This window comes from Phascolarctos cinereus, unplaced genomic scaffold (genome assembly GCF_003287225.1).
Source record: "Phascolarctos cinereus isolate Bilbo 61053 unplaced genomic scaffold, phaCin_HiC Scaffold_4;HRSCAF=312, whole genome shotgun sequence".
In the NCBI taxonomy this organism is placed as follows: domain Eukaryota; kingdom Metazoa; phylum Chordata; class Mammalia; order Diprotodontia; family Phascolarctidae; genus Phascolarctos; species Phascolarctos cinereus.
This window is the reverse complement of record NW_027555847.1, coordinates 145,400,219-145,415,979: the sequence shown is the minus strand read 5'-3', so window position 1 is coordinate 145,415,979 and position 15,761 is coordinate 145,400,219. Positions and strand designations below refer to the sequence as shown.

Below are 15,761 nucleotides of genomic sequence, written 5' to 3'. Positions count from 1 at the left end.
CAAGGCAACTCACTCTCTGCCAGACCCTAACTGGCTTTTTGGTTTCCCCCTCTTGGATCTTTTCCACAGCTTAGTTATCTTCTTATCCCTTCTCACTTTACTTACCTCGATATTGAGAAATAACTCGGCTCATTGGCGACCTTATGTGATCTGTATCTACATTGTAAAGGATTTCTGGTAGTCAACTTCCCTTCCTCCTGAGACTCTGCCTGGATAAAAGGCCTGTTGCTTCCATCTCTACTGCCTTTAAGTGGGCCTCAGCTGTGGGACCGTTTCTCAAAAGCCCAATTAAATGCTAGCATCTCCAGTGATTTCAATATACTACAATTTGGATTAAAAGAACAGTCCTTGCACACTTAGAGAGTATTATGGCCTCTTAACATGCCTTTCAGGCAGAAAACCTTATGAGAAAATTTCCATCTTGCCAATATGACCTGGCAACAATTAAATGTAATTAATAGCAACTAACTGCCAGCAATTAACTGAGAAAAATGGCACCCTGTAGGTCCAGGCTGAATTCTTCAATAGAAAACTTAACTCTTAAATAAGATTTCAGGCTAGCCCATGCCTCCTTTACTTCACCTGGGCCTAGCCATTTGACCCATCAGTCTTCTGAACAAATTCAAAGGCAAGATGGAGGTGATACCCAGTTTCCTAATCTATCTACAATTATGTGGACCTCCAGCCAGAAGTATTTCCTGTCAATTGCCTTAAAATGAGTTCTTTATTAAACCTGTCACTGAACATGCTGCCAGACAAGCAATACCAGATACCAATGAGGATAGCCCTTTACTAGGCAGATACACAGACTTTGATTAGAGCCTACCAAGTCCTAAGGAGTAATCAAGACCTCCACTGAGAGAGCTGACAGAATTTTAGAGCTGAAAATTATTTCAGAAATCATCTAATCCAACACAAATCTGAAACACGAAATTCCTTCACATTTCTAGCTAGTTGAGAGCTGGGTTTATGAGGACCAAACATTTAGTATAGACGTGTGAAATGAATTTAACATTATCCAACTGTGCCTTTCCTTTTGTGTTGCCATGCTGATTCCTTGCAGCAGAAAATCACTTGCTTGTTGAGCTTCCCTAGCTGGCCAATTAAACATACCACCTCCTTTTAGCCATCTTAAGATAGCTCATGTAGGGTTAACATAATGAAAACATGTAACTTCTGAGGTTAAGAATCCCCTTGTTGGAGTTGCATCTCATAGAATTCATTGATAGTTGGTTGCCCCATATAAAACTGTAATTTCTTGTAAATGATATAATATGGATTTTAGTGGTTCTCATGTAATATCATAAGAAATCATGGGCAGTATAGGGGATAGAAACTTGACTTGTGATTTTACTGGTCTAACAAACTCCTAGGTGAGGAAGCTCAGTGCCTTTTCTGAAGCTTGTAGCCTTGGACAATTGCTTAGAGCTCCAAGATGTCCAATGACTTGCCAACAGTTACTTAGCCAATGTGGGGCAAAGGTAGGTCTTGAACTCAAGACTTCGTGGCTACACTCCTCTAATAGGTGATGTAAGCATCTTGACTCTTCAAGTCTTTGCAAGCCTTGGTATCTGGAGAATTGACCGACATAACTGGTCTTTTGAAATTAGATAAAATAATTTTGCATAATTACCCATCATCTATTGAGTTAGTGGCACAGCGGATAGAGTTCTGGGCTTGGAGTCAGAAAGACCTGGGTTCAAATCATGCCTCAGACATTTACTGGATACAAGACCCTAGGCAAGTTATTTAACCTTGATATGCCTCTGGCAACTTCCTAGGATTTATCTGTGAAGTCAAAGATGGATTACAGTCTGTATCTACCTGGAATTTTCAACCCCAAGAGATCCTTACAGTGATAGAAGCAAAGATCTTTCCATGATTCTATTGTATTTGTATGCATTATCTAATTAGAGATTGAAGAGGACATATTTATTTCCAGTAGTCTATCCTGTCCCTGTTCCTATTTTGAATTTAGTAAAGATTGAAGAGTATATCATTAAATAGATGCGTTGCTACACATTCTCATTTTGTGTCATTATTTTTGACATCTAATATTGCTGATAAGTAAATAAAATGTTCATAAGAGACTGCAACTCATGTAATTTGACAGATAAATTATTACCTCTTGTATAAACAGGCTTATAACTGGGATGGTTCCTCAAAATAACTTCTTTTGATTCCACTGAGAGTGAAAAGAAGTTGGGGGGGGTGGCAAGCTGACTCATTCCTCTCTTCACTGTCAAGTTAAGTATCCATAATTGTTTATTCTTGTGGGTGCTTCAGGTTCCTAACTGGTCCATTAATTACCTAAAGAAAGTTTTCCCCAAACTACATTTTTCAACAGTTTCATAAGAGAAATGCTTCTTCTTGGGTGAGAATCAAAAGCTAAAGAACACAAATATTTCTTCTTTTGTTTAGCCCTAAAGTGAATTATGATTCTGTCTTCTTAAGCCAATTGTTTTTAAAGAGACTCTTAAATCAAGAGCTTCTATTGCACAGCAGAGAACTTTAAAGTTTTTTTAAAAATTATCCATCATTCTCTGATGGGGTTAAGAAAGTGCTACAGTTTCTTTTTTTTAATTAATTGTTTTAACTTCCAGTGACAAGTGTGTAAGCACTCATAGATATAAACAAGAACAAAAGAAAACATACACACAAAAAAATTAAAACAATTCGGGGAAATAACATGCAAAAGTGATTGCAATTGCATATAAAACCAAATACTTCCATTACGTCCTCATTGTTAAATGAAACAAAAGCTATGAATGTTCATTTAATAATGTAGAAACAATAGGGCAGCTAGGTGACATGGTTCATAGAGTACTGGCCCTAGATTCAGGAGGACCTGAGTTCAAATCTGGCCTCAAACACATAACATTCACTAGCTGTCACAACCTTGGGCAAGTCACTTAACCCCACTGCCTAAACCAAGGAAGGAAGAAAGAAAGAAAGAAAGAAAGAAAGAAAGAAAGAAAGAAAGAAAGAAAGAAAGAAAGAAAGAAAGAAAGAAAGAAAGAAAGAAAGAAAGAAAGAAAGAAAGAAAGAAAGAAACAATGGAGTGTACTAATGTGGCCTACTGGATTGAAAGCTGCCCTCCAAATCAGAAGGCTTAGAAAAAGTCCTACTTCTGCCTGGGAGACCTCAGACATATCACTTAACCTTCCAATGATCCAAGCAAACTTCCAAAGCTCTAAATCACAAACCAGTGGCTTTGGTAGAGAAAATTTCTTTGTCTGGCATTCCTTATACCAATGAAATCACAAGTGTAGACAAAAAAAACCCCTAGCTATTGAACATGAGTCTCAGCTCTTGTCAAGTGTTGTTGCTTTCACTTACCAAGTTAGAGTCAGTGTGTATGTATTGCTTTCAGTTCCTCTTTTTTTACTCTACCATGTTTTCTGTAACACGTAACACTGACGCTCTGGCCCCCACTGCCTGGAAGCCAGGTGTGTTACATTTTGCCCCTCTCCTTGTTCTCTGGTACCCTTTAGGGGGACTGAGGGTGTTGAGATTCTCTGCAAATCATTTCAGCCCCTACCAGTGGACATTCCCCAAGGGCTGGGGTGGTCCCTTATACCCTGGTTTCATGTAGCCTCTAACTGTCAGATTAGTTTTTAGAAAGGAATATTTACTTCAAAAGGCATAACAACAAATATACAAATAGCATAGCTTAGTTCCTATAAGTCATAGTCCCAGTTTCAAATCCCAAAACCAATTTGGGCTCCAGTCGCAGGCACCCTGACTTCTAGGGGCTTTCCTGCTGGCCCGTCTGCCTGTACCACCTTGCCTGCAGTTCTGGCTCCAGGGTCAGCAGAGCTTGAACTCCTCAGTCTGGTGGGGTTTATCTCCAGCGTCTAAAACCAAGAAGGATAAGCCAAGCAGGACAAACACCCAGTCCATTTCTCAGAACCAGAGTAAAAGTGAGGAAAGGGCGCTCACTTATACCTGGATACCCCTCTTTTTGTTGTGTTTTGTTTTTGGAGGCAATTGGGATTAAGTGACTCCTAGTTCAGTTCACAGTGACGCCCGAGAGTGAACTGCGTCTTCACTCCTTGGATGTAGCAGAAAGGAGTGCCCAAGAAAGAAAGCAACCATTTCAATCAGGCCTGACCCCCCTGCCACGTCTTAGAGGGAGCATCAGGAAATAGGGAGCCTCCGTGTTAAGGGATCTGAGCATGCGCACTGCGCGTGACAAGCTCCCGTACAAACGTAACAACTCAATTGAATTTTTTTGCTAACATGTGCTATACCTCCTGTTACCGCCTCTTCAGACTCGTTGGACGGTCACGTTAGCCCTAATTAATACAGGTGCCTCGGATGGTGTTTGACCACTGTCACGGTGGAGGGAAAAAAATATTCATGAGGTCATTAGTGAATGTTTGATTACCACGTTTCTTGTGGGAAATAGAAGTTTTCAAGTGAGAAATTTAAAACAGTTTCCTTAAAAGATGAGTTACTTCAGAAATCAAAATGTCAAGGTGATTAATTGTGTCCTTTCCTCTGTCACTGTGGGTTTGCCATATTAGGGCCAGAAAGGTGATGCTGTCATTGGACCCAGAGGCCCCCCTGGGGCCCCAGGTTTGCCTGGGCCTCCTGGCTATGGAGCTCATGGACCCCCAGGACCTCCAGGACCTCCAGGTCCACCAGGACCTCCAGCAATATTGGGATCAGGTTTGTAAAAGTCATCACTTCATTTATGGTTCATTTGGTCTTTGCATCACGGATGCCTAGAACACAATAGGTATTTAATAAATGCTCGTGCTATTTAATGGATGTTCTGCCTGTGTTATCTTTGTTAATGTCACTCTTATAGTCACAGGTGGATTAAAAACTCCATTCTATCATGGACAGTCATATTGTTATGAACAAAGGATTCATATATACAGATCTTAGAATAATTTCATATTTTATGCAAATATTAGCAATAAAAACTACGTCTTCTCTGGCTATTTCAATTAATCTTCAGCTTAGAGTTGGTTTGGAGTGAAAAACATCAGTGGAACATGAATCAATTGATAACATATAACCTTTTGCCTGACGGTTTAAATACCATTTTTTTTCTCTCCAGACATTTGTGTATACACACATTTACATAATGTAGAGCACACTCTTAACTTCCCTTTTTTTAGCAGTTTATAGATATCTTAGACTTCCTGTCTTTGTGTCTAGATACCGTTCTTTAAGTTATAGAAATAAAAATGAAAACGAAAATAATAAACAAAAGTAATATCAACCATTAAGTAAACCGCAAAGATGACCCAGCCACTTCCTCTTTAACAAACTGTGGCTCAGAGCTCAGGGCTCAAGTGCAGTTTGCACTAGGACTTTATAAACAGTATAATAATACACTACTCAGCTCACTCGTCTATTTTGAGAAAAACATTTTTTGTAAAGTACTATGTAAATATAATTTTTTTGATTTATCTTCTTTTTTCAAATTCCTATTGAATTTCACTATTTCCAGATAACTTAAGTTATTATACATCCACTTATTATCCAATTGTTTCAAGTACTTATAACTTTCTTCTCCAAATCAGACAATTTGGGGGGGGGGGAGGGAAACTGGACCTATGATTTCTTTGGTATAAATTATTCCCAGTAAGGAAGACTTCTACCGGTGAAGAAGGGCACCTTCTCTGCTTTAGAGTGTAACCTGGGGGGCACTGGAAGAACTTTCTTAGAGTCACACAGTATGTGTCAGAGGAATGATTTGAAGCTGTATCCCTTATGACTCCCAGGCCAGCTCTCTATTCACTACTATTAGCTTCTCACAAAGTAAAGGTTGTTTGTTATATTTCTTTGTGTATCCCCACAGCACAGAGTAGGTACTCAATGAAGTCTTCTGCAACTTCATAGGCTAAAAGAATCTTAGATTTAGAAGTGACTTTGAAAAACAGATTGCTTTTCCAATTTCTAATATCAGTCAGTCAATCATTTATTAAGAGTCTATTATGGGCAGTAGGTGGTGCAGTGGATAGAATGCCAGGCCTAGAGTCAGAAGGATTCAAATTCTAATCTGATCTCAGATACTTACTAGCTGTGTGACCCTGGGTAAGTCACTTAACCCCCATTACCTCCAAAACCAAAACAAAACAAAAAGAGTCTACTATATGTCAGGCACTGTGCTAGGTGCTGGGGATAAAAGACAAAAATTGAACAATCCCTGCCCTCAAGGAGCTTACATCTATCGGGGGAGATAACATATATGTATATTAAAATAATAATAATAATAACTAGCATTTATATAGCATGTTAATGTTTTCAAAATGCTTTACATTATGTTATCTCATTTGATCCTCACAAGTATCCCGTGAGGAGGGTGCTCATATCTTTTTTTGCCAATAAGAAAACTAAGGATGAGGGAGGTCTAGGTGACTCGTCCAGGATCACATAATTATATAAAATAAATTCAAAATGAGTTCAGGGAGAGGGGCACAAACAGCTGGGAGGGTCAGGAAAATCTTGAGGTGAAGGGTTCTAAGAGTCAGAGGTGAGGATGAGATGCACCCCAGCCATGGAGGAGGAAAGCTAGTGAGAAAGTATGGAAATCAGAGAGGGTATGTCACATGTGAGGAATGAGAAGTCTGGCTGGACTATAGAGTTTAAGAAGGGGAATGATGTATATGACAAACTTGGAAAAATAGGTTGAGGTGACATTGTGAAGGGCTTTAAAAGCCAAACACATTAGAGAATATTTGATCCTGGAGATACTCGAGCATTTCTGGAGTTCATTAAGCAGAACAGTGACCTATATTTTAGGAAAGTCACTTTAGCAATTGGGCGGAAGATAGATTGGAGCAAAGAAAGATTTGAAGCTTGAGAGGCCAATCAGAAGATTGCCATAACAGTCTAGGTGAGAACCCAAATTAGTGTGGTCTGAATGAGTGAAGAGAAAGGGGCAGATGCAAGGAATATTGTGGAGAAAGAAACAATATTGGGTAGCTGGTTGGATATGTGAAGTGAAGGGAGAGTGGCAAGTCCAGGGAAATGTTGACATTGTGAATCTGGGGGCCTAGCAGGATGGTGGTGCCCTTGACAGAAACTATCCCAGCAGATTACCCCATCGCTCCTTGAGAAAAAGATGAGTTCATGTGATGGGCTTTGTTTACAGTACCATTTTTCCATGAACTCAAACACCAGGCAAAATGCAGGGTGCCAGCAGGATGTGTTTACTGTCTTCCCTCTTGTCATCCTCAACACCCAGTTCCCCTTTTCATATCCGTGGGAGTCTTCAGTATTAGGCCCAAGCAGTGTTAGCCTAGGAAAATATGCACAAAAAAGTTCCTGCCAAGAGACCAGTGCTTATTTATTAAAAAATTGCAAACAAACCACACCTTTTAAAAAATGGCATCTGCCCTAAACGTGAATTTTCCTTACCTGTGTTGCAACTACTGACATCCTGGTATGTCCTCTCAGTTGGAGGTTCTCTGTCTGTCTTCATAACTAATCAAACTAGGAGCTTTTGATGTCCCAAACCCTACTTCATGTTTTTTTTCCACAAAGGAACAGAAGCCAGAAGTCAGAGGAGAAGGATAAAGGAAGCAATTTGACAGCCTTTTCCATGATAGCCACACTTCTCCTTCCTTTCAGCTGCCGGCTTTCCTTACTCTGTAGATGCCTCATTAATAACAGAGAGGAAACTGCAGATCTTTTCAATGTGTTTCTGGAAGAGAATGATAGATGAAAAGGAAAGAGAAGTAGTCATGGTATGGGCCATTCCAATAGGAGCTCAGAATCTCCTTTATACCATCCCTACCCAGCCAAACTTCTGGCTGTTCATCACATGTGACATAGCTTCTCCTATCTCCATGCTTTCACACTAGCTGTCCTGCATGCCTGGAATGCGTTCCCTCTTCACCTCTGACTCTTAGAACCCTTTGCCTCATCCAGAATTCGGTTTAAATGACACCTTATACATCAAGCCTTTCCTGATCCCCGAAGCTGTTATTGCCTCTCTCCCCTAACTTACTTTGTATTTATATTATATGGCTATGTGACATGTACATATCCCCAATAACTTGTCCTACAGCCTCCACTTGAAAACTGCTAGTGACAGTGAACTCTGCCTCCCAAGGCAATCTGTTCTTGGTTTGTGTTTTTTGTTTTTGTTTTTGTCTTTTTGTTTTTACTAGCTCCAACTGCAAGAATATTTTTTTCTTATGTTCTGTCTCTGCCACTGAAATTTTTATCTTCTGGTTCTTGTTCTGCCTTCTGGATGGATAGATAGATGGAGACAGAGAGGAATACAGAGAGCAGACAGAGACAGAAACAGAGAGACAAAGAGAGAGATTGAGACAGAAAGAGAGCATTTATTAAGCAGTTACAGGCACTGTGCTAAGCACTAAGAACACAACACAAGCAAAAAAGATAGTTCCAGGGGCAGCTAGGTGGTGCAGTGGATACAGTGCCAGTCTTGGAGTCAGGAGGACCTGAGTTCAAATATGACCTTAGACACATGACATTTATTAGCTGTGTGACCCTAGGGAAGTCACTTAACCCCAACTGCTTCACCAATAAATAAATAAATAAATAGATAGATAGATAGATAGATAGATAGATAGATAGATAGATAGATAGATAGATAGATAGATAGATAGATAGATAAATGAATGAATGAATGAATGAATAGATGAATGAATGAATAAGTGAATAAATGAATGAATGAATAGATGGATGGATGAATAAATGAATGAATAGATAGATAGATAGATAGATAGATAGATAGATAGATAGATAGATAGATAAATAAAAATAAAAAGAGATGTTCTCTATTCTCTTACATTCAAATAGGGAAACATAAGAAGAGGAAGTTTGTGAACAAGGTGGAGAAGTATTCTGCAGAGTCAGGTTCTGAGCCAGGTTAGCAAGTAAACACAGGGCAAGGGACTTCCTCAAATGGAGTTTTTGAGGAACCACTCACTAGTCAGAGGAGGAGGCAAACAGAATCACTTCCCCTTTGTATACCTTGTAGGTATATAGTTGTTCCCACGTGTTCCCTTCCATTAGAATGGGAGCTCCTTGAGGGCAGAAACTGGGTTTTTGCTTTTCTTTTGTATCTGTGTATCTCTGGTGTTTAGTCCCATGCCTGGCCCATAGTAAGTGCTTAATGAATACTTGCTGACTTTAATCCTTCTTCCAATTTAACAACCCTTTAGAAATTTGAAGACAGTAGTCATTCTCCCCATCGATGTTCTTTTCTTCAGAATACACATTCCCAGTTCCTTCAGATGATTTATTTGACCTGGCCTCAAGTCATTTTTAACATGTCATAGAAGAAAGTCTTAATAGTAATGATAAGTTGTTCTTCTCAAAGTCTCATTGACAATTATCCAGAAAATAATCTTTCCTGAATGTTTGCAATTTAATTTGGAATGATCCATTAAGATATTTTTCTTTGTACTGTTCTTGTTTCCCTCCACAGAGTTGATGTGGAAAGAACCATCAGAATGTTGATGGGATATTTGTATCTTATGGAGCATGCTTAGAATAACGTGACAAATTTCAATCCCATGAGGCCCCCGACACTTAAACTAAAGGCTTAGAGAGAGAGGGGAGGAAGAGAAAGGGGAGAGAGAGAGGAAGAGGAGAGAAATGTAATATAAACTTTCTGTTTTATTTCAGCTGTGGCACTTCCAGGCCCACCTGGCCCTCCAGGCCAGCCAGGACTTCCAGGATCCAGAAACCTGGTCAGTTAACATTTATGTAATCAATGAGAAAAACTGTGTTTTAATTTTTTTTTTATCAATGGGATTATATTGAGAATGATTACTATTGAAGAATGTCAAGAACATGAATCTACTTGATGATAAAAGGACCAGAAGTTCCCAGAGTTCTAAAGTTATCTTCTCATGACTGTGACTTATTTCCTGGCTATTTTGTTGATTTCTAGAGATAATGGACTTCTTTTTTATTTAATGACTCACCATTTCCTTTATTTGTAGAAAATAGTGAATAATCATACCCTGACTGAAAAAAAAATGGTGGTTTAGGGTTTAAACAAGTAGTTCTGTCCTGAAGCATCTATTCTGAAGACTTGGAACTGGTAGCTTTAGCCCCAGCATCTTTGGGTTTGGCACCTTTAGGGCTGGTGGACTCGGCAGACTTGGGGTCAGTAGGCTTAGCAGCCTTGTAATCTCTGGGCTTTATGACCTTAGAATCAGATGTGGTGGCTTTACAACCAGACTTGTGACCTTGGTGTCAGACTTTGTGACCGTGAGGTCAGTGGGCTTGGCAGCCTTCAGTTAGTGGTTCTGGTGACCTTAGATTTCATGATACTAGGGTACGGACATTTGGTACCAATCCTACATGCTTGGTACCATCTTGGGACTGGTGTGCCAGACATTGACCTCGGGAATCTTGGGCCTAAGGAATTTGACCTTGGAGGCCTTGGTGCTCAGGGATTTGATGGCCTCTGCTTGAACCTTGATGGCTTTGGTGTTGTTGACCTGCATCTTCTTCAGCCCCTTCTTATTGTGTTTCTTGGCAATGTGCATGTATCTCAGAAACCTGAGGCCCTTTCAGAGACACTGTGAGATAGGTTTTATGCTGCCATTTCCATGTCATTTTTGTGACTGGTTATGGATGACATGGTTCTTAAACTTAGCCATCTTTATATCATGGACCAAAAGTGGCTGAGAGTGAGAGAGAAAGAAGAAAATGTACTTCTGAAAAAGAGAGATTCACAGGATCCTGGTAGCGAACAAGGTCAAAGATTTTGAGCTTAAATGTGATCTGTCTAGGCTAGGGGTAGGGAACCTGTGGCCTTGAGGCCACATGTGGCCCTCTAAGTCTTCAGGTGCAGCCCTTTGACTGAATCTAAACTTCACAGAACAAATCCTTTTATGGACCAACCCCCTCATTTTACAGATGAGATAACCAAGGTCCAAGAAGGTCATAAGGTCATAGATTTAGAACTGAAATGGATGTTAGAAGCCATTGAGTCCACTCCTGTCATCTTAAAGATGAGAAAAGTGGGATGAATTGATTTGCCTAGGGTAACACAGCTAGTTTGTGACAGAGATAGGATTTGAACTCAGGTCTTTTGACTTTAAGCCATTATTCTTTACATTGCACCATGTACCATAGTATCACTCTGTTGCTACAAGCCCATGAAGCTTATAAATTGTTATGTTGTAGTAGAATATTATTTCAATTAATACATTGCTGGAATTTCCATGTAAGCACAGTATAAACAAACAAAAAAAATGAAAGCAGACCTACATTGAAATAGCCTGTGGAAAGAATTACATTAAATGCAATAACAAAAAGAAGGATTTAGTCTTGTATCCATAATGCATAATAATTTTAATAGATCTTTGCAATTACCACACAATTTTGTATAGACTATTTCATTTGATTCTGTGAAGAAGACAGGAAAAATATTGCTATTTCCATTTCTCAGATTTTGAAAGTTAGAATGATTGTGGTTGAGTGACCTGTTCCAAAGTACAAAGCTAGTAAATAAGGCCAGAAGGTGAATCTAGGTCTTCTGATACCTAGTGTCTTGTTCTAACTGCTACACTGCTTCTCAAGGTTCTTCTGTCTTCATGACAGGCTCACAGGCTTGAAGCAACCTTCCCCAAGCAACCTTTTCTCTCTCTGCAGAAAAGCTTCTCCTTTGATGTTGTTATCAATGTCCTTCAGCTTAGTGGCAACATACAAAACATTATGATTTCTGCATCACCAACACTGTTGACCATAGACCTCTTCTTATCAGTTTATGCCATCCTTATACTTCATTTGTGTTGACTTTGCTGATAGATTCAGAAGGAATATGACTCACCATTTCGAGAATTTGTACTAAGATTCTTAAGAAGAACATAGTCCCAAACCTATATATTGTTTATGGTACTTCTCTGTGCATGACACCAGATCTCAATTTACATCAGCTTTCCTTAATATTCTATTATTAACACAACTCCAGGCATAAACATCAAAAGTTATATCTTAAATGCTATAATGAGATTAAAATTTTTGAATAGTGTTTGTGTAATAAATCAGTTTCCTAAAGAACTGATTTCTGTAAAGATATTTCATATAACACTCTGGGCCATATTTCATATGACACTCTGGGCCACAAGTAGAAACACTCAGTCAGTCAACAAGCATTTACTAAGGGCTTGCTAGGTGCCAGGGAGACAAAGAAGGTGAAAACAATCCCTGCTCTCAAGGAGCTCAGTAACACTAGGAGATGGGAAGAGAGCAAAAATACAGCCATCACTCCAGAGCTGGAGGACACCGCAGAGGTCATTGATGAGAATCCTTCATTGTTTGTGTGAGACAACTACGACTTAGGCAGATTCCATGACTTTCTAAAATCACACGGGTAGTAGCATCAGAAACAGGATTTGAACCCAGCTACTCTGAGATTAGAGCCAATCTTTCACTCTACCACACCACCTCCCACAGTTCATTTGTTGTTGTTCAGTCATGTCTGACTCTCCATGACTACGTTTGGGGTTTTCTTGGCAAAGATACCAGAGTAGTTTGCCATTTCCTTCTCCAACTCATTTTGCAGATGAGGAAAACTGAGGCAAACAGGGTTGAGTGACTTGCGCAGAATCCCTCAGCTAGTAAGGTCTGAGATCACATTTGAACTCAGGAAGATGAGTCTTTCTGACTCCAGGCTCAGCAGTCTTATCCACTGCATCCCCTAGCTGCCCTGCTGTTAATTACCAGCCATTAATCCTGCCTTCTACAGAGGAACTTAATAGAATGGCTTCCCAGTCTGTTTTCTGGCAAGCCCTCGGGTCATATCTGCCTGAAATGATCTAGCCACCTCCAAAGACCATGAAAAAAAAACTCTGGAGTAGGAGGAGGAGAAGGAAAGAGATCTTGGTTCATCTATGCATTGGTGTACTCTATAAGAGCAAGAAGTAAACATGTGCAACTTTAAAAGCTTCTAGGACATTGAAACTTTCTAATCACTTTAGGAACATCTGTTGCATACAGAACAGCTGATTTGTTCGCACTTGGTTTGTTAAACTCAGGAGGAGCACTTGTAATGGGAGAAACATTACCAGATGAGACCAGTTTCATCAGCATTATAAAAGTGTTCAGAGATAAACTTTGTTCACAAATGAGTTCTCTTTAAAAGCCACAACATTATACTAAAGTTTGGGGATTGGTTGATTGCTTTCCAGTGCCATCTCAATTTGAAGTGGCAAAGCCAGTCTGTCAAAAATATACATGGCTCAGTCCTACATTTACTTATCTTTTACTTTCTCAGTTTGGATGGGGCTGGCCATAGAGTTACCCTCAGATCTTTTGCTAGAACAATGCAAATAAAATCTGGTCTAGGTACTCTAACTTAGGTCCATTTCCTGCCCAGGATTTCTCAGCAGAAGAAGTAGTGAATTTGACCAAGAATTCTTGTAAGAGGCAGTCAGATGGTTTAATGGAACACTGGAGTGTTGGGCTTGCAGTCAGTAAGACCCAAATTCAAATCCTACCTTAGACACTCTGTGACCCTGGGCAAGTCACTTAAATGGTCTCAGCCTCCTCAGTTTCCTCATCCATAAAATGAGAAGGGTTGGATCCAATGTTCTCCAAGGTTCCATTTCAGTTCTAAATCTACTATTCTATGATGCCATAGTATAAATGAAGCAGTATTGTACTGATTCATTAACATTTTTTATGCTTGCCCTTTTGAAGCCATGTATAGATCTTCATTTTCTCTTCTAAGTTTTAGAAAAACTTTCTTAACCTTCTACACTTTACCTTTCACTAGATTAGAGTTAAATGGCTGTCAGTAATTAACACGTGAGTCAGATCTTCTGTTTGTAGATGCTTTAATGTCATATTTTGTATACATACATTTTTTACATGCTACAGAAATATAATCTGTTTTGGTCTAGTCTATTTCTGCATTTCAGAGAATGCCCTTGAACCCTTGAGAATCATCGTACTAGGCTGTTTGGCATGACTTCAGCGAGGTATCACCAGAATGGAATAATGTTCTCTGAAACTATTGAATGCAATAAGATTTGAGTGCCCTTCACTAAAAGCCTCCATTCCCAGATGCTGCAGAGGTGTCCTTTAGTGTGACACAGTGATATTCTTAGAGATTACTTAGGTGTATTCAGGTAGTTGCCCATACGTATACTGCCAAGCTGTTCTAGCTTTTTAAAAAAAAAAAAATTCTATCTCCCAGCTTCTTCTCTCCTCGGCTGTCAGAGTGCCTGCTGCCTCAATTCCCATTTCTAATCTTTGCCCAGGCTTCTGCTGTGTGGGGCTTCTGGTATTTGGCTCACTCTTTCCTCTCTGATTTCCTATTTTTCTTCTTGCTTAAATTTTCTATCTCCTTTTTTTATTTTTTGGTTCCTTCTCTATTTTTCTGGCGGGCAGTGACATTTCTGTTGTTGTTTTGGTTTGGTTTGGGGTTTTTGGAGTCAGAGGCTTGACTTTCACAGCCATCACACTACAGTGATGCATCCTTCCTTGAGGTCAACAAACAAAATGTCAGATGGACTCATCAGGTCTTTGGCTCTTCTTGACTAGTTTCAAGTTGCCTTGCTGCTCAGGCATACTTTCTTTGCTGCCAGAGATGATGGCTTTTTTTTTAAACTTTTGAATCACTGCTATTCTGTGAGCTTAAGTCTTGGGAGACAGAATGGAAAAAAAAAACTCTGCATTTGGAATCAAAGGCCTGGGATTTAAATGCCAGCTCTGCTAACTTGCTACCTGTGTTAACTAGAGCATAATCGTTTCTCCTTTGTAGGCTTCATTTTCCTCATCAATAAGATGAGATGATTATATTAAATGAATTCTGAGCTCCTTTTCAGCTTCAGAATTATGATTCTATGATCAGAAACCTGATCCTTAAGTTAAATACGCCTGTACTATACTCTCGGTATAAATTAGGGGTAAATAAACTTTTTTCAATGAAGAATCATTGTCCCACAGTAAAAAAAAAAAAATTTAATAAGGACCATACAATTTAATTTCCTTATGGCTATTTTGAAGGCAGCAGCAAATGCATTTGGAAAAAAATAGAAAAAAAGTTTCAATGTAATGATTTTTCTAAATTTAGAACAGGAAACATAAAACTTCATCCAATATGTAAAATAATATGAGAAAGTGTACTTGAATTCTATTGAAATGTCACAGAAATAGAGGAAGAAAAAGGGCTTGGTAACCAAGTCAACCAAGAGACAGGGAAGGAAAAACATTGAATGGAAAAAGAGGCGAATCATAAATTTTATGATTTTAGAATCATAAAATGGCAAAGTTGGAAATGTCCTTATCCATGTAGTCTAACCTTCTACCAGATGCACAATCCTCTTGATAACATTCTTCTGCTTAAACTCTTCCAATAACAGGTTTGTCACTAGTTTGGAAAGGCAGATAATGCTATTGTTGGATAGTTTTTATTGTTGCAAAATTATTCCTTATACTGAACTGAAATGGCTTCAATGTAACTTATATTTGTTGGTCCTAATTCCGTCCTCCGTAGCAAAAAAAAAAAAGGATAAAGCTCCTCCCTATAAAGACAGCAGCCATATCTCTGCCCCCCCACCCCTGTATCTTTTCTTCTCCAAGCCCAATGTCCCTACTTTAGCTATCTCTTATATAGCATGGGTTGCCATACTGACCCTCCTTCTATGAATCCAATCCAGTGTGTTAAAGTCCTGCTTGTAATTTAGTATCCTAAACTGGAAACAGTAACCCAGAAGGGGTAACTGCCCAATACAAGGCCCAATGTGATAGAGACATTGTATTTCTATTAATTTAGTCTAAGACAGCATTCTTTTTCTTTT

General features: G+C 39.2%; 1 protein-coding gene across 2 annotated transcripts in view; it reads left to right on the top strand.

Moving 5' to 3' along the window:
- COL15A1 (collagen type XV alpha 1 chain) overlaps positions 1 to 15,761 on the top strand; it is a 205,409-nt gene that overhangs the window by 177,950 nt on the left and 11,698 nt on the right. For both annotated transcript variants that reach the window (XM_078152661.1, XM_020995603.2), the window contains 2 exons: positions 4,530 to 4,674; positions 9,625 to 9,689. In XM_078152661.1, coding sequence (XP_078008787.1) covers positions 4,530 to 4,674; positions 9,625 to 9,689 — 210 coding nt within the window. The remainder of the gene's footprint in view (positions 1 to 4,529; positions 4,675 to 9,624; positions 9,690 to 15,761) is intronic.